This window comes from Cyprinodon tularosa, unplaced genomic scaffold (genome assembly GCF_016077235.1).
Source record: "Cyprinodon tularosa strain WSP-4 unplaced genomic scaffold, ASM1607723v1 ctg327, whole genome shotgun sequence".
Taxonomy (NCBI): domain Eukaryota; kingdom Metazoa; phylum Chordata; class Actinopteri; order Cyprinodontiformes; family Cyprinodontidae; genus Cyprinodon; species Cyprinodon tularosa.
In genome coordinates this window covers 417141-441990 of record NW_024039038.1, presented here as the reverse complement: position 1 = coordinate 441990, position 24850 = coordinate 417141, and the positions used below count along the sequence as shown (strand labels likewise).

The following is a 24850-nucleotide window of genomic DNA, read 5'->3' as shown; positions in this document are numbered from 1 at the left end:
AACATAATAGTGAAGAATTTTAAAAGTACATTTCATTGTTCTCACACATTCAAAATAATGTAAAACACATTGTTGGACTACTTTCTTCTGTTATTTTCTCATCTATTCCTTAGACTAGACCACAGTACTGCTGGATCAACCTGTGTCCCTGTCCTCAACTGCTTCTTTGATGAGGAGGACACCAGACCTGTTTGAACATTTGAGTAATGAAAGATGAAGGCTCACCATCCATAACTCATCTTCCCAAAAACAAGATATTTGAGACAGAATTGTGAAGAGTCATTTATTAGCAATTTTCTCCAAAATAGAAAAGTTTGTCCATCCTCTCTCTGCTTTCCTGTGACCTCCTCTCATCCACCTCCCTTTGAAGTTTCATGTCCTCCTTGATGAGGTCCAGCAGCTCTGCTTTATGATCTCTGTGCTGTTTCGGGCCCGTTCTGGCTGCTGACTCTGTCTGTTCGTCGTCCTCCTCCTGGTTGGCCACTGCTGCGCTTGGCCCTGGAGTGTCCTCTGGGATTGAAGAAATCAGGACATGGGGTTCGATGGAAGCCCTCTGTCCCAACACTTCATCCATTTGGACAAACCAAGGCCAAGTAGCAGCAGTGGGTTTCCCACTCGTTCCCTCCCCTGACCCTGGGAACTTGCAGTCCTATAGACAGAAGAAAGAAAACAAAAATCAAAGGTCAACAGCAATATTTGACATGTTTATTTTTATTTTTTGTTTGTCAAAGCAAAGCTGACTTTATATTTTGTTTTCAGGTTGTCCCATCTTCTCCAGAATGATTCTAGAACATAAGAACAATTACTGGTTCACAAATGATAAAAGCTAGTATTCAGTATTCAATAAAACCAGCATGGATGTTATGTCATGTTTCCTGTTGTCATGACCAAGGAAGAGGGAATATTAAAACATGGGTTCTGTTGTGGTTATAGATGAGAAAGCAATGGGGCAGATGCTGCTTAGGCTGTTACTGTACCTCCAAACTGTGTGAGCAGAGTTCTTGGTCCCAGTAAAGAGACCCTCATTTTACCCCCTTAGCTTTATGAAAAGCTCTATCTGTTTCACCCACGCTCAAAAACTACAAGAATGGGAGTGGTGAGGGAGCGGGAGTCATTCTAAATGGGAGCGGGATGGGAGTGGGAGTAATTTCACCAGGAGTGGGACAGGACAGGATTTAGATTTCTACTCTGGCCCAGGATCGGGACGGGACACATTTTTTTTCTGTGGGAGTGGGACGGGACAGGAGTGAAAATCCACTCCCGTGTCAGTCTCTAGTCTGCTCCTTGCTCCCTATAAGAAATTAATCTTCAGGATGATGTGAACCATGTATTGTTGCTAGCATTCAGGTTCTTGTCTTGGCATACAGAAATATGATTAGAAGTACATTTTTACAATAACAAAAACATATCAAGGCTTCATTAGGATTCAAATGTTGACATGTCAAGTCAGGAATTATCTAATATGTTCTATTCCATTTTATGGAGGGGATATATGGACTGGAAATGGAAATTAGGAGTGTGGATAGATATGTTTTGAATCCAGGATAATGGGATGCGTAAACATATGTGAATATTTATAGGTATAGCTATTGGAGTTCACCAAAATCTTTCTACCTGCTATGTTTGAAAAAAAAAAAAAGATGGATGTGGCTGGTGGATGCCATTTGATTGCTTATATTTGAATAAACTGGCGTTCTTAGGGAGAGAACATTTAATTTCCCCTAATGCCCATTCCAATCAAATTATTTAAATCATATTGACGTTCAAAGAAATTTAACTGCATTCTGGTCATGCCTTGCAACAAGTGCTGACAGAATTTCACAGGTTAAATGCAGTTACATTTCATAACATTTATCAACTTGCGTTGAAGAAGCTGTTCCAACATGAAACAAAACAGTTAGGATTACAAAGTATCAAAACTTCTAGAGTAGCCTACTTCTTTAGAGAACGGAATGAGAGTTAATTTTTTATTAAACATAATTCCGTAGTTGTGCCACACTGCACAGATATTCGAAATTATGCTTGATTGTCAACCAAACACATTTGTACAAGGCAAATTAAACATTCAATGAACCAAACATTACCGGTGACATAGGTGAGTCAATTATCATTGAAATAAAAAAATAGGTTCAGTCATTTCAGACTAAAATATTCACAATATTTGCTTTAAATACTTGTAGGATATTATGGTGTACTTACAACTTTCGCCACTATTCGTCACCATTTTTTGTTTTGCCTCAGAGCGTGGGGCATCTTTATCAGTGTATTCTCATTATTAGTTCGTATGAAATTGTACGAAAAGTTATGCACCGTAATTTCATACGTTTTAGACGTCGTATTTTTACGTCTTGCCTCGAGACAAGATATCCTTGGGCATGCGCATCTTACGCACCATTAAGTAACACAGAATTTAACATACAATTAGTACTAACCCTGACCCTATTCCTGCACCTAACCCTAAGATACAAAACAGCAAGCAACGTAGTTAGAGACCTGAAGAAGTGATTATTGCACTGTTTTTCCCAGTTCTACGTCCGTCCGCAGATCTGCTTTTTTCGTCTGTATTTTCTAGGAAAAACGTCCAAAACGTACGAAATACTGTGCATAACTTTTCGTACAATTTCATACGAACTGATAATGAGAATATGTTGTCTTTATAGGGCTTGGTTCGATTCACAATGAATCCTGGGATATCCAAGGATAGCGAGGATACATCGACCCGTCCTTCAAATTGGGCAAAAAGGACACATTTTAAGGCAGCATAACGAGGACTCTTGGAATCCGACCAGACCTCGGCGCCGCGCTATGACGTAATCGTCCTTCGAATCTGGCCTTCTAAGGACGCGTCCCATGAATTTGAACATACCATCAGAATGTCCTCTGTCTCCGCTCACCTTAGAGTCAATCACGTAGTTTTATTTCCTTATTTAGTCATATTTTTTTGTAGTTTGGTGCATAAAGAAAGAGAAAAACATTCAGTAGATCCATTAGACACATTGCCCTAGGTTTTAAAAAACAAACATTGCATGTTCTTTTGACGAAGATCTTATTAAAAAATGATCAGCACTAATTCATAGAGAATTAAATATTTATAGGGAAAGGACTCTACAACTCATCTGACAGGATATGAAAGTTATTCATTTTATGTGTGTTTCATAGGAGCAACATGCTGATCATTATTTTTTTTATTAATTTTTACAGTACATGAAGAATACTGAAATTATTTTCAGATGAAAGGAATTACTTTAGGCTTAGAATTAGGACTCGCATTCGGTGATAACAGCTTACTGAGCCTACCACTGCATGAAAAGTGAGATTTTCGTCCCCGTAAACTCCCGCAGATCTCCCTGATTTTCGTCAGTTTCCGACAATTTGCAACCCGCGCTTGTCCGCGTTTGTCGTGCCACAAATTGTCGGAAACGGACTCTGACGTATGTGGAGAGCGATCAGCTGTACTAATGGCCCTAATTAGCATATGAATGCAGCAAACCCGTGCGGCTGGCCAGGTCTGGCTTGAATAACCTACTCAGTATTGGCTGAAACCACTATTCTCAAACAAGTGAAATCGCTCGTGATTGGCAGCAAAACCACACGTGGCCACGCCAGGCTTTAATTTTCTTACTGAGTATTGGACGGAACCACTTCTTTTTAAACAAGTAAAGTCACTCGTGATTGGTTGGCATATATATATATATTTACATATAAATTTACATATATATATTTATGAATATATATTTATTCATTCATATATTTATTCATTCGTATGCTGTGTATTTATGTTATCCTACACTACTACACAATTATTAGGCTACCATCAAGGACATGAATGAATTTATACAGGAAATGAACATTTGCCAGGAAGCTGTTTATGCAAAGAAAGAGCTTTATTAAAACACACTCAACTATATACAACGCGTATCCAAACATATGCGTATCTAAAAATTACAAGTCCGTGAACGGTCCGTTTGCTTCCTCGGGGTTGGAGGTAACTGGCAGCATTCCCTCCGAGGCAGGTCCGATGTGCAGACGCCTACTGTGCGTGGCCCTGTACTTCGGCATCGCTTCTAACCGGGACTGCAGCTTAACACAGAGTTCAGTGAGATCCGGCCTATGAAATCTCGGCGACCGTACAATCCATCCAGAGACACCGCCAACGACGCCATCTTCTTCGTCGGACATGAGGCAGACGGTGGCGGACTTCCAGAGTTCCACTTCCTCATCTGCTAGCAGACTCTGCCTCGCTTACAGCAGCTGAAAAAAAAACAATGAATCAGCGCACTGCGTATGGACACAACACATCTATTAATGCACCTGAAAAATGGTCACCAAATAAAGTCTTACCCTCTTTCTTCTAGCCCGACTCCGAGCAGATTGCTTGGCAGCCTCCGCACGCAATGTGTTGGCTGGCTGCGTATATCTGAAGCTCCTGCGTACCGTCTCAAAATACGTCTTACAGGCAGCTGGAAAAAAATTAAATGAGAGTGGTATGAATAAAAAAATCAAACGCAAGTCACAGTAACAAGGAAGGAGAAAACATTAAAACAAGTCACTTACACACAATGTCGTCTTTATCAACATTGTGCAAATCTGGACTTGCTGATATGGCTCCGAGCAAATAGGAGGTCTGTGAAAACAAAATGTACAGCTATGATCGGTATCTATCCGTATCCATTGCCTTTTAATGCAGAATGAAAGCATATTCTTTAAATCTTACCCTTGCTCCGGTTCATAGCGCCTGCAATTAGTCTCCGAGTTGTGAAGACGGCGTTCTGCTTCCTGTGAATCACAAAAAATACACTTTAATAAAGCTTGTTCTTGCAAGGCTACTATTAGCCGTAGCTTTAGGCTAGGCTGCTATTAGCCGTAGCTTTAGGCTAGGCTGCTATTAGCCGCTGCTTTTAGCTTAGCAGGCATTAGTCGAACATATATTTACCGCTAGCATCTCTTCTTTGAGTTCGTCTTGTTCGATGCAGAGTCGCCATCGTGTCCAAGAGGAGTTTTACCCCGAAATCCCACATACTCCGCTCCAGACCGCCTGCAAAAAGCAAAGCATCCATCCTCCGCTGTGGCTGCAGACCGCTGCGCTCTGAGTTTCTTCTTCTTCTTCTTGTCGAGTTTTATGGCGGTTGGCAACAAACTGTTAGTAGCATTACCGCCACTTACTGGTATGGAGTGTGGTTCGTGATGGTTTAAATATCTATCCTGATACATTCTACCCTAACTTCTTTTAAACATACATTCACACTTAAAAATATATATATATTTGTGCACAGCTTTGTATATCATTCCTTCACTCACAAACACACTTACTATAATTAAATTCTATGGAATAATTTCGTTTTCTTTAGAAATCGAATAATTATTTGTATGTGTTTACTCCCTAAATTTTTCCTCAGTATATCTAATAAATTAACCTTCTCCTTAATGTCTTCAAAGTCTCTTCTCATATATCTTCTCTCTCTTTCATATTTATGACTTTCTAATATAACATGTTCTATGGTTTCATATTTATCACAGAAATCACATTTGCCCGTTTTATGTTTTTGTATTTTAAAAAGTGTATGATTAAGTCCTGTATGACCAAATCTTAACCTTGTTATCACTCTTTCCTCGTTTCTATTTCTTCTTCCATTTCTTCTTTCTCCTACCATCTTCTGAATTTTATAAAACCATCTTCCTGTTTTATCTTCATCCCACCTTTTTTGCCAAATTTCCATAAGTTTCTCTTTAATAATACTCTTTCCTTCTGATTTACTTATTTTAACTATAAAACTAATAGAATGTTTAATTGCCCTTTTTGCCATTTTATCTGCCCTCTCGTTTCCTTCTATCCCAATATGTGCTGGAACCCACACAAATGTAACTATCAGCCCCATGTTTCGTATTCTGAACAGTGTATGATTTATTTCTAATAAAATGTCCATCCTACTATCTGTTTGGTTATTTTTTAAACTTAACAATGCAGAGCTTGAATCTGAACATATTATTGTTTTTAATGATTTTATGTCTTCTACCCATTGTAACGCTAATAATATTGCCAACATTTCTCCTGTGTATACTGATAATCCATCTGTAATTCGTTTTCCTATTTTTATATTGAATTCTGGTACTACAAATGCTATTCCTAGTTTCTCAGTTATTTTTGATGCATCAGTATAAATTTGAATATATTGATAATAACTGTCTAAATGTAACTGTACTAAATTAATATCTACCGTGTTCGATTTATCTTGTTTCTTTTCCATTAGTGACATATCTACTGTTGCTTCTGGTAGAATCCAGGGAGGTATAATTGATATTGGTGTTGTTTGACTCATTTCTAAACTATTCATTTTAAATTTTTTTATTTTATTTTCAATTGTCCATCCAAAACTCCCAATTTCTTTCTTTTCTTTTTCCCAGCATGGATTTAAAATGTCCAAAGTTGGGTGATCCACATTATTTCCTTGTAAATTTAACCAGTAATTAATTTCTAATTTTGTTCTTCTTAAATCTAATGGCATTTCTCCCATTTCTATTTCTAATGCTGCTGTTGGTGTGGTTTTAAATGCTCCAGTACATAATCTTAATGCCTGATGTTGGATAGTGTCTAATTTAACCAAATGTGTTTTAGCTGCTGAACCGTAAACTAAACAACCAAAGTCTATGTTGGATCTTATCATACTTGTGTAAATCTGTTTTAGTGATTTCCTATCTGCTCCCCAGTCACTGCCAGCCAAACATCTCAAAATATTCAAGATTTTCTTACATTTATCAACAACTTTTTGTATATGTATATGCCATTTTAATTTTTCATCAAACCATAATCCTAAAAATTTTATACACTTTACCTGCTCTAACTCTTGTTTATATAAGTTTAATTTAATTTCCTTGTTTATTTTTTTCTGAGTAAATAACATTACTTTGGTTTTATCAACTGAGAACTTAAATCCCCATTGCAACACCCATTTCTCTATTTCAATAATAACCTTTTGTAATTTTTTAACAATAAAATCAAAATTTTTCCCTCGTTTCCAAACAGCTCCATCATCTGAAAATAGTGAACACCCCATGTCTTTTTCAATATCTTTAAATACATCATTTATCATAATTGAGAACAATAGTGGACTTATAATACTCCCCTGTGGAGTTCCATTTTCTACTATATATTTTCCTGAGGTAGTTTCTCCTATTCTAACTTGTATTTTCCTACCTGTTAAAAAGTCTTTAATCCATTTAAATATTCTCCCTTTAATACCAAACTTGTATAATTTAATTAATAATCCATCTACCCACATCATGTCATATGCCTTTTCTATATCAAAGAATATAGCCACTACACTTTCTTTATTTACTTGTGCTCTTCTAATTTCGTGCTCTAAACAGAGCGTTGGATCGTTAGTGCTCCTCCCTTTTCGAAAACTACTTTGATATTTTGATATATATCCTTTACTATTTAGATAATATTCTAGTCTATTATTAATCATTTTTTCCATTATTTTACATAAATTAGACGTTAAGGCTATTGGTCTGTAGTTTTCTGGGTTTGAATGATCTTTTCCTGGTTTGGCTATTGGTATTATAATTGATTCCTTCCAGTTCAACGGTAATTTTCCCTCCTCCCAAATTTTATTATATAGTTGTAATATTATGCGCTCTGAGTTTCTTGGAGATCGTAGAGAGCATGCGCGAGATGAACCAGGGTTTCCGCGGATCAATAAAAATAATTAAAAAATAATTCTTTTTTTTTTAAATCAAGGCCTTAATTGGCACTAAAATTATTTAAATATGTTTATCAAAGTATTTATAATTCTTTAATAAAAAATGCCTATAAAAACAATTTCGTCAGATATATTATATCGCTCCAGGCGGAAAAAAAGCTAGAGGATATATATATACATATATATATACATATATATATTTCATGTACACTAATAATTTGTGTACATGGTTCTTGTTGATGGCATTAAAATAATTTCTAATAGCATTAAAATAGCATTAAATTAGAGTCACTCATTCCTTTATGAACCCTGTGAGCACTTAATTTAATATGACATATTAAAAAAATTCCACCATCATCCAGCATATGTTCAGTTTCTGCCCAAATATATATATATATATATATTTTTGTAGATTTTTGTAACGGGGATAAGGATAATTCAAAACTGCTTTTTTTGAATGAACTTGTTCTCTACTCCCAAACTCAGCATCTCTTTTCATTTCTGTAATAAGAAGTTTCTTTTGAATGGATTTGATTAAACTTTAAGTCCCTCGGTATAAAATAAATATTTTGATGGAGATGAGAAATCTGCTTCCTCGTTGGTGAATAACCAATAGTTTGGATCCAATCATTTAAATAAACAGTGTTAGATTTTTTTTCTTATATATAAGAATTGTGCTATAATTTCTAGTCACCGATCTGTTGCTGCTATATTTTAATTTGACGAACCGGAATTTGTCAATGCTCTTTTTCCTGTTTGGTGCGATTGCAATTGCGGATCTTGACCTGGCCGGACCTTATGACCACAGTGTACCAATCTTCTGATGGCTACTTCCAACAGGATAATGCTCCATGTTATAAAGTGAATCATCTCAGACTCATTTCTTGAAACTTTTCCACTTAAGTAATTGTGAATTGAGCATATTGACAGACAACATTTTATTTTTTATCTTAAATGCATTTTTTTTTTTTTATAATTACTGCTTTAAATGTATTGCTCTGTAGGCTAAAGATCTATTTTGGTCTCTATACTTTAATTAAATAAATCAATTTAAGCTAAAATGTAAGAGGCTATACTGAGCCGGATCTCTTTGTATCAGAGATTTTCTTACCTCTTAGAAAAATGTCACTTGGAGTAAAACCCCCCCTGCTCCCTGATTTGCATTTGTATAGCTCACAGCATGTTCATTTACATGTTAAAGCCTCCCCTAGAATTCCATGGGGGGAGGCATGGGGGGAACACTGCCTAAGAAAGTCCACGTCAATTTCTGACAATTTACGGGAGTTTTCGGCGAAGCCTGCAAATTGCCGTAAACTGCCGCTAACCTGAAGTTCCACGACAATCTACAGTGCCGCATATTGACGAAAATCACACTTTTTATGCAGTGTACTGGTATGTAGGAAGCACAATCTGAAGACATTCTATGGGAATAATAACCGCTAGTAATGGCCATTTATTGGGATGATAACATCCAAAGCGGCTTGAAACAGACACTTAGCATTAAGTGTATAATGTAAGACAGAATCCAACTGAGGAACTACATGAGATAATGAACAGGTACTACCTATTAGAACGTTTTTAGACTTAATAATCTCCTGCTGCCTGGTGATTTTACCTAAATATTGATCTACTACTTTCAAGAAATAAACCCCAAATGTTGTTGTGGTTACAATATGGTAAGCCATTTTGATATGAAATAGTTTAGCTGATTATGTGTTTCTGATAACTGAAAAAAAAAAGAAAATCCTTGTCAAAATTACCATTTGAAACAAAAATGAAATAACATTCTTCACATCTAGAATAAAATTCTGGCTGTGTTGAATTTATTTTCAGATCTCTGTTAATCTTTTTCAGGTCATTTGTATTATTTTGACTAAGAAGAGATGTATCATAAATACATATTTAGTCAAGCTGATACATTTCATAATGGCCACTAAAAAGTTTAAATATTTCTATATATAGAAATTTTAAGTGCTAATTAAATTTTGTTTTTTTACCTTCTGAAATTCAGCTTTTACTACAAAAATTTAATTTAGAACATCTATCATTACAGTTCTGACTAGAAATATGATTTCCACAAGGAAGAATCCAATTTGAGTGATCTGAAAACAGAGAGAAGAGTGTTTTTAATGTCAAAAAGGCCTGCCATAGAAGACCTCATATAAACGTCCACATTAACTCGAGCACCAACCTTCTTCCACTCCTTCTCACACTCCTTTGCTGCTGTAGTGCTGCTTCTCAATCTTTTAAACAATTTTTTTCCATTTTTGCATTAAAACCTTTAGTTCTAGTTGAATGAAATTGGCAATTCCTTTTGGCTATCGTTATGTTGCCTCATCGAAACGGCTCTCCACTGAACGGATTATCATAGTTGTTACGCACATGTTCAAATCTGAGTGGATTTGCTTAGAGTTGATTGAACTAATTCACAGCAGCTGAAACCAAAAACTCAGAGTTCCCAACATTAGGCTAGATCAATTTAGAGTTGAGAATTTGAAACAGAGTTTGTTAAACCTGCTTATTGAAACAGATTCCTGTAATTATAGATCTGTTTACTATCTTTCAGAATAAAAAAAAAAGATAATTTCAAATAAAATTTGAAAAAATTTGACCCTGCTGCAGCCTTAACTGTAGCTCACAGCCCCATCTGGTCTCTGAATGAATTTCACAACAGAAATGTGAACACAGTTCTTATTTTCAACCTGGCTGTAATAAAATTTTGCAGAATTTGCCAAAAGTGGTAACAAAATAGTCAGCAGAGAGGCTTGGGCTGAAATTTAACCCTGAAGGTGGAATGTATTGCTAAGCAAAGTGCTGATGGGGTACCTACGAAATTTGACAAAAATGTTTGTATCTATGAGACTTTTACTGTTACGGAAAATAAATAACATAAAAAAGGAGAGCATTTTATTAAAAGTTTTTTAATTTGTTTTGCACCATTTGTTTTAGATAAACTGGAGCAAAACCGATTGTGTAAGATTATGTGAGACTCAAAGAAGACAATTTGTGTACTTTTCCTCCAGAATTTGAAGAAGTGTAACGTTTATTTAATTTTGAATGATTAAAGGCAGTTGAAAGTGGCTATAAAAGACATAAGGTTCAAAGCCATGGAGATGGAGATTAAAATGATAATTCTTTAAAAAAATAATAATAATGTTAATAGAAAATTATATTTATTGTGCACCTTGTTGCCTATCTATGACATGATCTACTTCTCTGGACATTTTGGTTCTGTTTAGTTTTCATTTTGGGTTCTCAGTTATGTTGTCATTTATGTTATTCTATGTTGTTGTCAAGATTTATATACTTATCTTTTTATATACTTTAACATTTTTGGTATTTATTTATTCCTTGGTCTAGTTTTATATTTTTTATTCTTTCTGTTATCTTTAGGTCATGGTTTTTTTATGTTTTCCATGGCTTCATAATTGTCTTAAGTTATCTACAGTCCATTTTCCTCTAGTTATCCCCTTGGGGGAATTTGTGGCAGCTTGTGTAGATCATTTTTAATATAATTTTATGTTGTTATTTCTTATGTTCCACATTTTTTTTAGCACCTGGCATTGTACTAATGCCTCCAATGCAAAAATGACAGCAGATATCTGTCCATATCAGTTTAGCTTTGCTTTTTACTAAAAAAGTTGTAAGAACTTGACCGCACTTGAGTTTGAGATTTGAAAAATTGCTTTGCACATGGTATAGGTTTACATTCGAATATTTTCCACCCATGAATTTGCTGTGCTTGGTCATTAAAATATCATCTACATGTTAATGAACGCACACATGCAAAAAATGTTTGTTCATGCTCTCTGCTGAATTGAAGATCTGGTCTGTGCATACAAACATATTTTCACCTGTTTTAGAAACGAAGGGAAACCTTCAAACATTCTTTACTCACTTTGTCTTAATGTGATGTGGGATTGGGTTTAAATTAAAGGTAAATGAACAAACATCTTTACCAAGGGAAAGTATTTATTCATCAGATAGCAGTGCAATCATTAAAATTACAGTATTATTAGTGTGCCAACACAACTTCTAAACACATTTTTGACAGACTAATATTGGATATCCGTTCTGACAGTCTTCCCCATTATGCATTTCTTGGTGTTCTGTTCTGGTCTGAACAATATTATAAAGCATTTTGGCAGAAAAATGCAGAGCAGAACTCCATAGGCAGAAGCTAAAATAGCAAATATTTCCACAGCATCACTTAACTTACCAGGAGAGCTGATATATGCTGGAATAAATGTAATCCAGACTGAACAGAATATCAACATGCTGAAAGTAATAAACTTAGCTTCATTAAAGTTATCTGGTAGCTTCCGAGCCAGAAAAGCAAGTACAAAGCATAAAACAGCCAAAAATCCTATGTACCCCAAAACAGCATAGAATCCGATGGCTGAACCAAGATCACACTGTAAAATTATTCTATCCTCATAGAAGGCAAAATTCATAAAAGGGAACGGAGGACTTATAGTTAGCCAAAGTATGCAAATCAAAACCTGTATAAGTGTGAAAGATATTACACTAAGTCTCTGCTGTGTCGGCCCGAACCATTTGACTATATTGCTGCCTGGAAGTGTAGCCCTGAAGGCTATTAAAACCACCATTGTTTTTCCAAGAACACAAGACATGCAGAGGACAAAGGTCATGCCAAATGCTGTATGCCGCAGCATGCAGGACATCTGAGTGGGGCGCCCTATGAAGGTTAGAGAACACAGGAAACACAAGGTCAAGGAAAAAAGCAGCAGGAAGCTTAGCTCTGAGTTGTTAGCTCTTATCAATGGGGTCTCTTTGTGGGTAAAAAAGATTAGTGTTGTGATCATAGCTAAAAAGATTCCTAATAGAGAAAATATTGCCAACACTGTCCCCAAGATTTCATTGTATGCTAAGAACTCAATTGGCTTCGGAATGCAGGCATCTCTTCGGCTGTTTGACCAGTACTCTGGAGGGCATTTAAGACACTGCAATGAATCTGAAAACCAAAGAAAAGAAAACTTGTAATGGATTCTTAAAACTATAGACTGATTCTCTAAATCTTAAGCTTACCTGTCAAGTTTGTGATCTCGCCTGCTGAGCAGGGTATGCAGTCATGACAGCAGATTGGTTTTCCTTTCTGGAGGACTTTATAAGTTCCAGGGAGACAAGTTTTACTGCAGACTGACACGGGCATCTAGCAGATAAAAAGATAATTGAATAACATTATATAGCATTGTACAACAAAACAATCCGCTCTCATCAAATTGTTTGAAACACACAGAAAATACTACCTCTAACAAACCATTTGCCCACACTACTGAGATGTTGTTCATAATGAACTGCTGGTCATCTGGAAAAGAAGCATCATAAATGCCAACAGTTTCTCCTTTCATGATTCTTCTAGATGTCATTCTTAAATTTACAAGTTCATATCTTGCGGGTGAGTCTCCATTATTGTCAAAATAAACTCGTTCCCCATCCGGAGTGGTGAAATTTACACTCTTGAGATTATGCAAGATCTGCAAAAAAAAAATAGAGGTACAAACTAAATCGTAGTCTCGTAAATGACATAATATATAACAATAAGCTCTATGTTTCTCACCTGCCATGGCTCTATGTGCTTGGGATCAAAACAGCTGCTGTTAGAGTAGGATCCTCTATCATCACATTTAAACATCATGTCAAGTGCATGAGCCACTGCTAAGACCGACTTGTAGACATTTTTAGTAAATCTGAGTTCAGAAACGTCAGTGAAAAGTGATTCAACTGTTTTCAAACTTTCCAAGCCACTACAGGGCTTTCTTTGTGTGTTCCCAGTTTCATTTAGACAACAATCAAACACTTCTTCCCAAAAATCTTTAACAAACTGGCTGTTTGGGAACTGTGAAGGATGAAGCTGCCTCAGATGTTCTTCTAGGCCAGGGATTTCAGCTTTGGCAACAGTGAAGCCAAGCGATCCAACCAGAATTGTGTGTCCTTCGCTGTCTGTAAGGGAGGAATCTGTGATCCATGCATCACTGCCGATCCACTGAATCCCTGTGATGTTCTGTTTGTGCAACTCAGAGGCAAGTATTTTAATTTCCATGTGTGAAGTAAAAGCTAAAATGACCTTTGAAGTGGAGTGCTTTATAGTGTTTATTACTCTCTGTACAACATGGGGTGGATCAGATGAGGAAAATGCTTCAGAGTATTCCACACATACTCCATAGTCTTCTGCAGCTTGGATAAATGCCTCAATTCCATTCAAGCCATATTCATTATCTACAGCCACAGCCCCAACCCAAGTCCACCCAAAATGCCTGACCAGCTTTGCCAGAGCTTTGCTTTGGTAAAAGTCACTTGGAATAGTTCTGAAAAACGTTGGATATTCTCTCCTATTGCTCAGGCAGGCACAAGTAGCAAAATGGCTGATCTATGTTATAACAAAGAAATATATTTCATTATTTTTTTCTGATTTCAACATTTGTAGAACTAATTCAGCATCTGAGCATTATTGTTGCAATTAAATATAATTAACAGAATACCCAGACAACTCACTGGTAGTTTATGAATGTTTTGTTTTTAACTTACCACAGGTATTTGAAACCTTCCGATTATCTGTAGAAAGGCAATGGTAGGACTTGATCCTGAATGGCCTAATATTGCTTGCACTGTCTTTGCGTGTGTGCAGCCTTCATCAGTGACCTCCTCTTTAAGCCCACTTACAAGTGCCAGCGCAGCTCTCAGTATGTCCATAGTCCCACAGTTGTTATAGATCTTGTACCCAAGTTTCAGACCAGAAAGTATTTCAGTATTTGCGTTGATCTCATTAATAGCAAAAATCATTGTTTGGGCAAATTGGAATTCTCTAAAATTGAAACTGGAAACACATGAAACAAACTGAAATCTAAGTCCCAGCAATATGAATATAAAGCAGAACATACATTATTCTATAACTCATTTAAAAAGAGAAAAAACAAGGTGATTTTACAGTTGATAACTATAAAAATACAAGCTTAGCCATACTTGTTGCAGGTTCGGAAGCCTGGAATTGATTGAAATGTGTCCGTAAAATAATCCTGGCCTGTTCGAAATGAAAAAATGCCTCCAATGATAATATCGCCATCCTGCTCTAGTTCAGGCTTTTGCGTTCCTCCCCTGAGCCGACAAACCATTTTCCCTTGTCCTGTTAGTACAACCATCAGTAGCAGCCTGAACAGCGGCATATTTCTTCTCTATTAGATATCAGCTCTACTTATCATGACAGGGCTTTATACACAGTGGGATACGGGGGTGGGTTTGTAGAAGTTACACTCAAGAGACAGTACAAACTTTTAAAAACAAAAAATAGATCTTTTCTTTTCTAAAATTATTCATACAACTTTTAAAATGTGTTTCGGTAGAAAGACATTTTAACAATTTTAAAGGACCATTATTAACAAACAAAAATTATTTGTTTTACATTTGAGTGAAAAAGGCTATAAAAAAATCACATATCACTTCCTAATAGTGAATAAAAACAGCATTACAGCAATCTAACAACTCCTTTCGTTTGTGTCCATTTCTTTTTTTAAGCAATTTTTTTTGTTAATGACCTCATAGAAATTAAACATTTTCAACCTCAAACTGTTTGAGTTTAAAGGTTGTCCTTCCCCTAAACATAAGATTCTTCAGGTCATAAGAAGTTTCAGGTCAGGACTCCAAAAAACATAAATTTTACTTAAAGACAGAAGTAACGAGTTGGTAAAAAGTTTACTTTAAAGTTGCATATATGACGACTAAAAATTATTTGGGGCTACACAAATAAAATTATTTTATCCTTAAGTTAAGAAGATGAAATAATTAAGCTATCTAAAGCAGTCTACATCAAAATAATGTAAAAATGGTTGGCAATAAGTATGCAGAGGGCTGAGGACCCATCTGCTGCTGGATTGTGGAAAAACATCTGTTTACAACTTAGTGGGTGGTCTTTACTGTGCAGTTTCTAGTAATAAAGGGGAAAGAGAATTTTGCATTTTGCACCCAATGGGTCAAATATTAATACATTTTAGTTAGAATTAGTACATGTCATTTGCATATTTAGTAACCTTGATATTTTTTTCTGTTTCTGCTCACTATTTCAGAGTTGTCTGTATGTCAATGCATTTTAGTTTTTTCTTTGGACATGGTCATCAAGCAGAAATAACTACACCAACAAGCACAACAAGCTCCATCTTGTGTTCAATAGGTGTAACTACATCAGATATTATACTAAGTTAAAAATATTATAACCATTTTTTTTTTTTGTTTTCAGTATACAGTATGGCACCGTATCTGTACCACTCCATAACTAGGTGCGCTGTTATGGCCCTTGTGTATAAGTAGTGAGTAAAAACTTTACAATATAAATTATTACATATGCAGAAAAAAAAAGATCCAAATGAATTAAATGTTTTAAAACTATTTTTGTGACCCCCTTCCCATCATATTTTTCTTTGTATTTTTCTCTGGTTTAAGTAAGATAATGAAGCATTTTGGGACGAATATACAAATTAGCAATCCAAAACTTGATGCTAGAATAGCAAAGATTTCTACAGCCACACTGAACTTCCCAGGAGAGCTGACATATGCTGGTATAAAGGTGATCCACACCGCACAGAATATCAGCATGCTGAAGGTGATCAGTTTAGCTTCATTAAAATTGTCAGGTAATTTTCGAGCCAGGAAAGCAAAGATAAAACACAGCATGGCAAGAAGCCCTATATATCCAAGCACAGACCAGAAACCAATTGTGGATCCCAAATTGCATTCCAGAACAATTTTATCTTTGAATTCCTTGAAGTTCCTGATTGGGAAAGGGGGAGAAATTGTTAACCAAAGGATACATATGACAACTTGTATTAGAGTAAAACCCAGAACACTGAACCTGTGCTGCACAGGGCCGAAACATTGTCTGGCATGTCTACCTGGGGTTTTGGCTTTAAATGCCATTAAAACCACTATTGTTTTGCCGAGAACACATGAGATGCAGAGGACAAAGGTGATTCCAAAAGCTGTATGACGAAGCATGCAGGACCACTCAGAGGGTTGGCCGATGAAGGTCAGGGAACAGAGGAAACACAGACTCAAAGAGAAGAGCAATAGAAAGCTTAGTTCAGAATTATTTGCCCTAACAAGTGGTGTTTTCCGATGTCTGAAGAAGATAGCTGCCACAACAGCAGTCATACATGTACCAATTAAAGAAACTGCTGTTAGTAATTGTCCCATAATTTCGTCATACGACAGGAACAGTTCTTCTTTTTTTATACAGGCATCTCTTTCCTCATTTGACCAGAAGTCTGGGAGGCATTTTAAACAGGTGATAGAATCTGCAAAAAAATGATAAGCTTATTATTTATCAGGAATATTCCAGTGTAGGGTGAAAACGCTTTAGTTATATTTTATATTATATATTTTAAAATGGCCTGTATCTAGGACTTGACCAAAGCACTTTACACTACATTCAGTCATTCCCCCATTCACACACACACTGATGGTGGCAAGCTACATTGTAGCCACAGTTGCCCTGGGGCTCACTGACAGAAACAAGGCTACCATACTCTAGCGCAACCAGGCCATCTGATCACCATCAGTAGGTTTTATATATACACAATTTTACAAATCACACCTTGTTATTGTGTGCACAAAGTATGCTGTGTGTATTTAGTCGTCTATCTAATACATGGGAATGTTTGTTTTTTAGCATTTACAATAAACTTGTAACCTTGTAACCTTTTCGGGGTTCAGGCCAGATAATTCCAGGGGGAAATATCTTACCGCTCCAGCAAATCATATGTTAAAAGATAAAAAATGCAAACACCTTCATATCAACAAGTCCTCAGGCTTAAAACATTGTCAGCATGAAGAATATGACATTTTATTGAAGACTGATGGTGTATGTGTCAATCAGATATGTGTTCAGAAATTTATAATTCAGCTATGTGCAAACAATGTGTTGGACTAGTATGAAAAGCCTGGCTTGCAGCAACACCAACTTGACTAACAACTTAAAAAATATCTGTCTCCGATAGAAGAGACTTTAAGTTCTAATGGTACGTTCACACCAAATGTGAATTTCACAGCTGGAGCGAAGGATTCCCGTGTTATCTATTTTTAGAAGGGCCAATCTGGAATGAAGCAAAGCAAATCAAAGCTGCGGAAGGTGATGGTGGCAAATTTAGGGAGATGAATGGCACGATTTGAGCAAATTATGTAAAAAAAAAAATTTACTTTTGGATACATTCCCATTGCAAAATCTAGTCAGGGTTTAGATGTGGCTGTAAGCTACAGGGGCAGGGGGCAGTTAATTCTTAAACTAGTTTTCTTTTTCTCCTACACTGTACGTTTTGATCACTGATGCACTTTATAAATAGAAATGTTAATTTCACTGCCAAGCTGCTCATTCACTGTTGGAAAGCTTTATTCATCGAAATTTTGTTTTGTAGACGCTCTGTGTATACAAAATAAAGTATAGCTTCCGCTAACTAGTGTAAGGGAGAAAAAAACACATTTTCTTTTATAAAAATACTTAAGCCTTGAGCCAAAAGAGTAGAAAGATGGCAAAGCTCCAGGTGCAGTGTGAAAGACGGTGCGGAGCAGGAGAGCCAGCTGAGGCGTTGCAGCCTTGGGGGTGGGGGGGAACATGTGTTTGAGGAGGAGACGGAGGGAGCCATCCCTACCAATAAGAGTGCAAGTGGAGGGACTTTCTGCCCGATCAGAGAGTCTGAGCATAGTGGCTAAGAGACGGATCCCGCCTTTAATTTCAATGATCCTGCACTGTGGCCAACAAAAAAGACTGATTTTGATTGAGTGAATGTTTGAAATGGCAAAAAGGAAGCCTTTCTCAGAGATGGAAAAAATGAACTGCCACAGATTCGGAGGGCAAAAAATTCCCAAATATCTAACCTATTCTAACGCCTACAATGAAAGGGGAATAAATGTTAGGGGCTGGCTAATATACAGCAGGTCAAAAAGGCCATATTTAGCAGTGCTTGCTGTTCTCCTATGAAGTACAGAAAACAACTACTGCACTAAATTCAATAGATGGGTTGAAAATATCCATTATAAAATACAGAAAGTTTTATGAAATAGGGCAACTGACCCTAGAAAGCTGTCAGCTGGCCTGATCAAGGCAAGCAAAAGCAGATAAAACTGTCAACATTTTTGCAAGCTTCACTTCTGGTGTGAACGCACCTTAAGAATCAATGATTCCATTAATATTGTTACATTACATAATTAATAAGTTAGAAAGGAAATGTATAGCACATTCTTTTACTGCATATCCACGGTGCTGATTTTAGTAAATTTTCCAAAGCAATCTCTCTTGTTCTTAAATAACTTAGATCCGTCATTTAAGAATCCCAGTAAAGTAATACAGTTGTATTTCTCAAATTCCAGTAGCCCTACGTGATACAGAACCTGTAATGTTGCTCATTTCTCCTTCTGTGCATTGCACGCAGTCATAACAGCAGACAGGTCTTCCTTTCTGGAGGACTTTGCGAGTTCCATGAGGACACCTCTTACTGCAAACTGACTCAGGGACCTGCAAAAGAAAATACACACATCTAATATCTTTACATTGACTTACAGTCATTTTAGTTACTGCAGTCATGCCTAACCCTGGCATTTACCCTAACCCTTATCAGTATATTCCTAGCCCTTACCCTAACATAAAGTTATACACACACGCACACACTTGTAGGGGTGTCTATGTGTGCGTTCTTGTATTTGAACATTTGATACTTTGTGTGGCCCATTTTCCAGAAAAATAGCACATTATGGGGATAAACCACTGTTTGTGGGGTCCAGGAACCGGCCCCCACAAGAATGGTCAGAAATGAATTAACCCATAAAAACAGTGAGACAAGTTGGTGTGTGTGTGTGAATATGTGTATATATAAATGTTTTATGTTTTGGAGCAATTCTTATCCTATAAATGCAAATGTTATTTTTCATGCATCAAGACAAAGAGTAATAAACAGAATCAAAATATGCTACAGTAAAAGAAGTTTTTACTCTGTTACCTGAAGAGAGTTTTTAGCCCAAATCAAAGACAAACTATGCACATTGAGTTGTTTATCTTTAGGTAGAGATGCATCATATGTTCCAACACTGACAAATTTAACCATGTTTTTTTTGGTTGGTTGCCAGTTAATTACTTCATATCTAGCCGGTGGGTCTCCATTCTCATTGAAATAAACATCTTCTCCTTCCTTTGTTTTAAAGTGAATCTTTTGCAAATGCTGTAAAATCTTAATTAAAAAATGATAAAATAGATGTCAATATTTAGATGGGTACAAAGCAAGGTTTGATAAAGAAATATTCTTTAGAAATTATATTCAGATATCGTATTATTACTAAGTATAGTCAAGGGTAACCTTACTGTTAAGGAATTTAGCTGGACATTCTTGTGACATGTTTTATTACAGTCGAGAATTTCATGCAGAGCATGGGCCACTGCGTAAACTCCTTTATAGACATTGTTGAATATGGGCATCAATGACATGTCAGTGAAGCTGTTTTCCACTTGGGTTAAATCTTCCTCTCCTGTACATTCATTCTCAATCTCTCCAGAATTTGACTGATTGAATTTACAGCTAAAAAGTGCCTCCCAGAAGTTTCTAAATAAGACACTATTCGAAGAATTCAATTGCCTAACATCAAACATGAATTTTTGTATTCCACTTACATGTGCTTTAGGGATGGAAAGACCGATAGCACCATCTAGAATATGATTTGTATCCATTGCTGCAATTTGAGAATCAAAAATCCAGCCTTCAGTTCCCACCCACTGGTAGCCAGTTAAGTTGTTTTTAGAGAACTCATGTAACAACACATCCCAATCCATGTTGGAAAGAAAAGTAACGATGACCTTTGAGGTAGATGTCTTAATAATCTCAATGATCTTTTGTATTCTGTCTGATGGATCTGTTCTAAAAAATGATACAGAATATTCCACACATATACCCAGCTGCTGTGCAGTTGCTATGAATGTTGACATGCCATTATTTCCATAGTCATCATTGGTTCTAAGAGCACCAATCCAAGTCCAACCAAAATATTGAACTAATTGGGCCAGGGCTCTGCTCTGATAATAGTCACTGGGTATTGTTCTAAGGAATGAGGGGTATTTAGTTTTATCACTGAGACAAGCACATGTTGCAAAGTGGCTGATCTAAAAGAAATACATACATATTATGTAAATAATTCAGTTTTACAAAAACAATATAAAGGTTATTCTACCTTTAACTCACCATTGGGATCCGCAAGGGTCCAACAGCCGTGGCAATTGCTGCACTAGGAGAGGAAGAGGTCTCTCCCATTATCACCTGTACTTGTGCAGGCGTTCTACATGCATTTGCAGGTGAAGCCTCAATTTCATTACCACTGAGTAATGCCAGTGCAACTCTCACACTTCTGGCAATAGAACCACAAGTATCGTACATTTTATAGCCCAGAGTAATTCCTGGCAGGAGCTCTGTGCTGTTATTAATTTCCTCAATGGCAAAGAGCATGGCCTGTGCAAACTGGAAGTCTCTGAAATTTAAACTTAAGACAGAAAATCTATAAGTAGGAAATTATAAAACACATTTTTTAAATAGAAAAAAAATCATAAATAATACTGTTTTTAAATGACTTGTTTTAATGTGTTAAAAAAACATCAAGATATAAAAGGACAATGGATTAATGATCTTTAGAGAAATAGCTTTGTTATTCACCTGGTGCATTGCAGTCGCTGAGGTTTTTTTTCATAGTTTTCCTGGATGTTTTTCCAGCTGCTGTAGAAAGAGAAGATTCCTCCCAACATAATGTCACCATTCTTAATAAGCTCTGCTTCTTCCACATCCCCTATTTGTTGGCATGCTGGTTCCTCGGCATAAGGATAAGATGCCACTGTCAACCAATAAAAAACAGATAATCCTTGCAGTGACCACATCTGCATGGATGCCATCTTGAAAGAAAGAGACCAGCTGAAAATCCCTAACCACAATTTATACATCATTAATTTCCATGACCTTTAAAAAAAAAAACAAAAAAAACCCACTCATGATTGAACATACTACACAGGGTGGGGTGAGGACAAGTAAATAACCTTATAAATGCAACTAAAGGTACAAAACCATTTACATGTGAAAGCTTTAATTTAAATCAGATAGTTTGAATGTAACATTTTTATTGACAGTATTTGCACATTTAATATTCATTGTACATTATATACACATTTGAATCTCAGAAAGTTCCGAAATAGCTCCCAAAATGCCTTACTGCATGATAAAGTTTTAACTAGGAAAAAAATTTGTTAAAAATTAAACTTGCTTACTGTAACACACGTCTTACAAAAAAATGCTATCTAATATGTTATGATAAAAGTTATGATCAGGAAATAATGATTGAAACTAATGTGAATAGCTCAGTTAAATATTAAGTAATGGCTTCACAGCAAATTCACAGATGAGATTAAGCATTCACTTTATGGTTTGTATCATTACAAAAAAAGCATAAAGAATGTCTTAAAGGGTTTTAAAAAGCACGACCTTTTAAAAATTATCTGAGCAATTGTGCAATGAAGAATGTTTTTTATGTAAAAACTAAAAAGAGTTTTTCAACCTAGTCATAAAAAAAAAAGTCTTTGCTGAAATTCTTCCCTATTTTTTCATTACTTCAATTAGGGAAATGCAAGGAATTCAAGTGGACTAATATTGGTCATAACCCATCTGTAATAAAAGTCAAAAATCTACATTTATCAGCTTATTTAAACCTGATTAAATAATATAATATTGTTCCTGAGACTTGAGTTCCAAATATCCTACAGTAGGTTGGAGTTAATCGTCGAGTGTTGGATCCTGAATAGTATTGCAAAATTTCTTGTATAACTGACAAGAGTTGCAAAAGTACTGCAAAATCAACCCTATTTAAATAAGAATGTTAGCTGAATCCCAATACACAATCTACCTACAAACACTAGCGCTAGCCCTCACCCACTACCAGTTGATGTTCAGGTATGTACGTGACTGCGTATTTACGTAGGCACATACATAAGATACTCCCCAGGATAAGAGAGGAGTCAAAGCTTGATTTTAATCATAATGGAACAAAGAGAAATTAATGTTGACAAAGGGTGAAATGGGGATGCTCTTAAGAGATTTGTGGGTGGATTTTAAAAAGCTGTTTTAGTTTAGTCCTAGGAGGGCTGTTTCATTGTTCTACCTTCAGCGCAGACAACGCCAGCCCCAAACCTCTCACCCTCACTCCTACACTTGGTCTGCCCAGCAAGCTTCTCTGATCCTTAGCAGTTCTCCTTTCATATCCCCCCAATAATCCCAGCCAGTCAAATCCTCTCCCTGCTCTGCGTACCTGGTGGTCTTCAATGATATACTGCTGTCCTCTTCCTAACTAGCACAGCCTTCCCCCCACCTTCATTGCTATGTTTGCCCAGGGGACCTATCAGATCTACACCCAACCTCATTCAGTCCTCTGTAGTTAGCCTCTATATCTAGCCCAGGCCAGCTGTAGCCTCTTCTAGCTGTGGGGTTATTTCTCCGATCTTTTTTTTGTGTGTGAACTGTTTTGCCAATATAGCTCTGTGAATAGATGTTCCAGAGCTAGAAGATAACCCAAGAGGTTTTCTTTCACAAGCAGATCATTATGAATTTCGCCATTAGCTTCTGCTTGATACTTGTATAATAGAATTTATCGAAAACTGTTAGGGAGTGAACTCGTATACAACGGACACGAAAATAAAACAAAACAGCAAAAATAGTCAACACAGAGGATACACATTATCTCCTAGACGTCTACTTTCATAGGTGGTATATATATCTGTAGCTGCAGCTTGGTATTTATTGTTGGTGTGTATCAATGAACACCTGGAACCAAACGTTTGTGGTATGTATGCATGGGCATGCTTACTCATGTATAAAGGATTTACAAAGTATCTTTAAAAGACAAGTATGCTTAATAGCAGGTGTGGGCGGCCCCAGATTTGTCCTACAGGGCCCCGGACAGAGAAAGAGGCAGTGGGAGCCCCAGCAAACGTCCACCAGCAAAAGGCAGAAAAGAGCACCTAGAGTTCAATCCCTGAGGAGCCATGGGGTCGTGGCAGCAAACCCAGGGGCTCTGCCGGCAGCCAGTCACACCCAAGGTGGATCCGGATTAAAGCCCAAGGCGATCCAGAAACCCCAGCCAAGTCATGATCAACCCAAAAGACCCAGCTCCATCTCCAGGCAGAGCAAAGAGAACAGGGGTGTGAAAGACCCAATGTCAGTCCCTCCCCGCTGCTCGGATATAGTGTTTTTGCCTGTTGGACTACTGTGTATTTAAAACTGTGGGAGGCTAGGCGTTTCCCCCTACTTCTCCCATCCTAAACCGTAAGTGTGTAATTGAATAAAATGTATTATACATTTATTATAAAATGTGTACATGCATTTCAAACATCACAGGTAAGCATGAGCACTGGAAGCTAGGCTAGAAAGCCTGACCACCTCCAGTGCCCTGTATATGCCCATCCTGATGCCATATATATGTCTTGGAAATGTGATGCTGTCGAAGGTGTTTTTCAAAAGTGGGACAATGGCCACCACCGGCATAGGAGGACCCACCCTGCTGATGATCTCATCCCCAAGATCTTATGTGTGTCCTAGTGTGACGAAGCAGGTGAAGGGAAGCATCTGAGATAGGGAGCAAACAACTGAGGAGCAAGCCCCCCTACTGACCCCAATAGGCACCCTGTTCTACACCCTACACGAGGGGAGAAAGGCACCAGCCAGAACTCAGAATGGGCTAAATAGCAGGGCTAAGGGGTGTGTTGGGATTGGGGATTAGGATCTGTTACTGGCTCTCACCATCGAGACTTTGGAAAAGCAGTGTGTTTTTTTTATAGCCAATCCAAAAAGCAGAAGCAATTTAAAACAGCTCTGATCGCAGATTGGTGGGTGTGATCACTGTTTGAAAAGATGCAGGCCGAGGAGAAGATAAAGGACCTCATCTTTTCATGTGATATAACAAAAAATTGTTAAATGATTTGGAAGCATATCCAGATCATGCTAACTCTGAAACCAGTCAGGTTCAGGTCTCACTTTCTCAAAACAAAAAAAGTCAGAAATCTTGGTCACTAAATCTTTCCAGACATACTTACAAAGCCTTTGGTTTACTTGGAGATTTTTGAATTAGTTTTT

At 36.8% G+C, this 24850-nt stretch overlaps 2 protein-coding genes across 2 annotated transcripts; both read right to left on the bottom strand.

Moving 5' to 3' along the window:
* Positions 1-11667: 11667 nt before the first annotated feature.
* LOC119788833 (extracellular calcium-sensing receptor-like) lies at positions 11668-15037 on the bottom strand. The gene is made up of 6 exons (XM_038293489.1): positions 14685-15037; positions 14250-14538; positions 13282-14091; positions 12971-13198; positions 12750-12873; positions 11668-12675 (listed from the first exon to the last, which is right to left on the bottom strand). The coding sequence occupies exons 1-6, from the start codon at positions 14882-14884 to the stop codon at positions 11756-11758; spliced, it is 2571 nt and encodes an 856-aa protein (XP_038149417.1). The 5' UTR covers positions 14885-15037; the 3' UTR covers positions 11668-11755.
* A 1060-nt stretch (positions 15038-16097) lies between these two features.
* On the bottom strand, positions 16098-21616 carry LOC119788843 (extracellular calcium-sensing receptor-like). Its single transcript, XM_038293502.1, has 4 exons — positions 21395-21616; positions 20930-21224; positions 19095-19218; positions 16098-17005 (listed from the first exon to the last, which is right to left on the bottom strand). The coding sequence occupies exons 1-4, from the start codon at positions 21610-21612 to the stop codon at positions 16098-16100; spliced, it is 1545 nt and encodes a 514-aa protein (XP_038149430.1). The 5' UTR covers positions 21613-21616.
* Between the last annotated feature and the right edge of the window lie 3234 nt (positions 21617-24850).

What these genes read in the sequence shown, in the direction of transcription:
- LOC119788833 (XM_038293489.1), bottom strand. Translation starts at nt 14,884, where the DNA reads ATGCCGCTGTTCAGGCTGCTACTGATGGTTGTACTAACAGGACAAGGG. An exon ending in GAAGGTTTCAAATACCTGTG is followed by an intron (nt 14,092 to 14,249) that starts GTAAGTTAAAAA and finishes GTTATAACATAG; the next exon opens with ATCAGCCATTTTGCTACTTG. An exon ending in GGGCAAATGGTTTGTTAGAG is followed by an intron (nt 12,874 to 12,970) that starts GTAGTATTTTCT and finishes TTTATCTGCTAG; the next exon opens with ATGCCCGTGTCAGTCTGCAG.
- LOC119788843 (XM_038293502.1), bottom strand. Translation starts at nt 21,612, where the DNA reads ATGTGGTCACTGCAAGGATTATCTGTTTTTTATTGGTTGACAGTGGCA. An exon ending in GACCCTTGCGGATCCCAATG is followed by an intron (nt 19,219 to 20,929) that starts GTGAGTTAAAGG and finishes TTTCTTTTGCAG; the next exon opens with GTCCCTGAGTCAGTTTGCAG. An exon ending in AGAAATGAGCAACATTACAG is followed by an intron (nt 17,006 to 19,094) that starts GTTCTGTATCAC and finishes ATTTTTTTGCAG; the next exon opens with ATTCTATCACCTGTTTAAAA.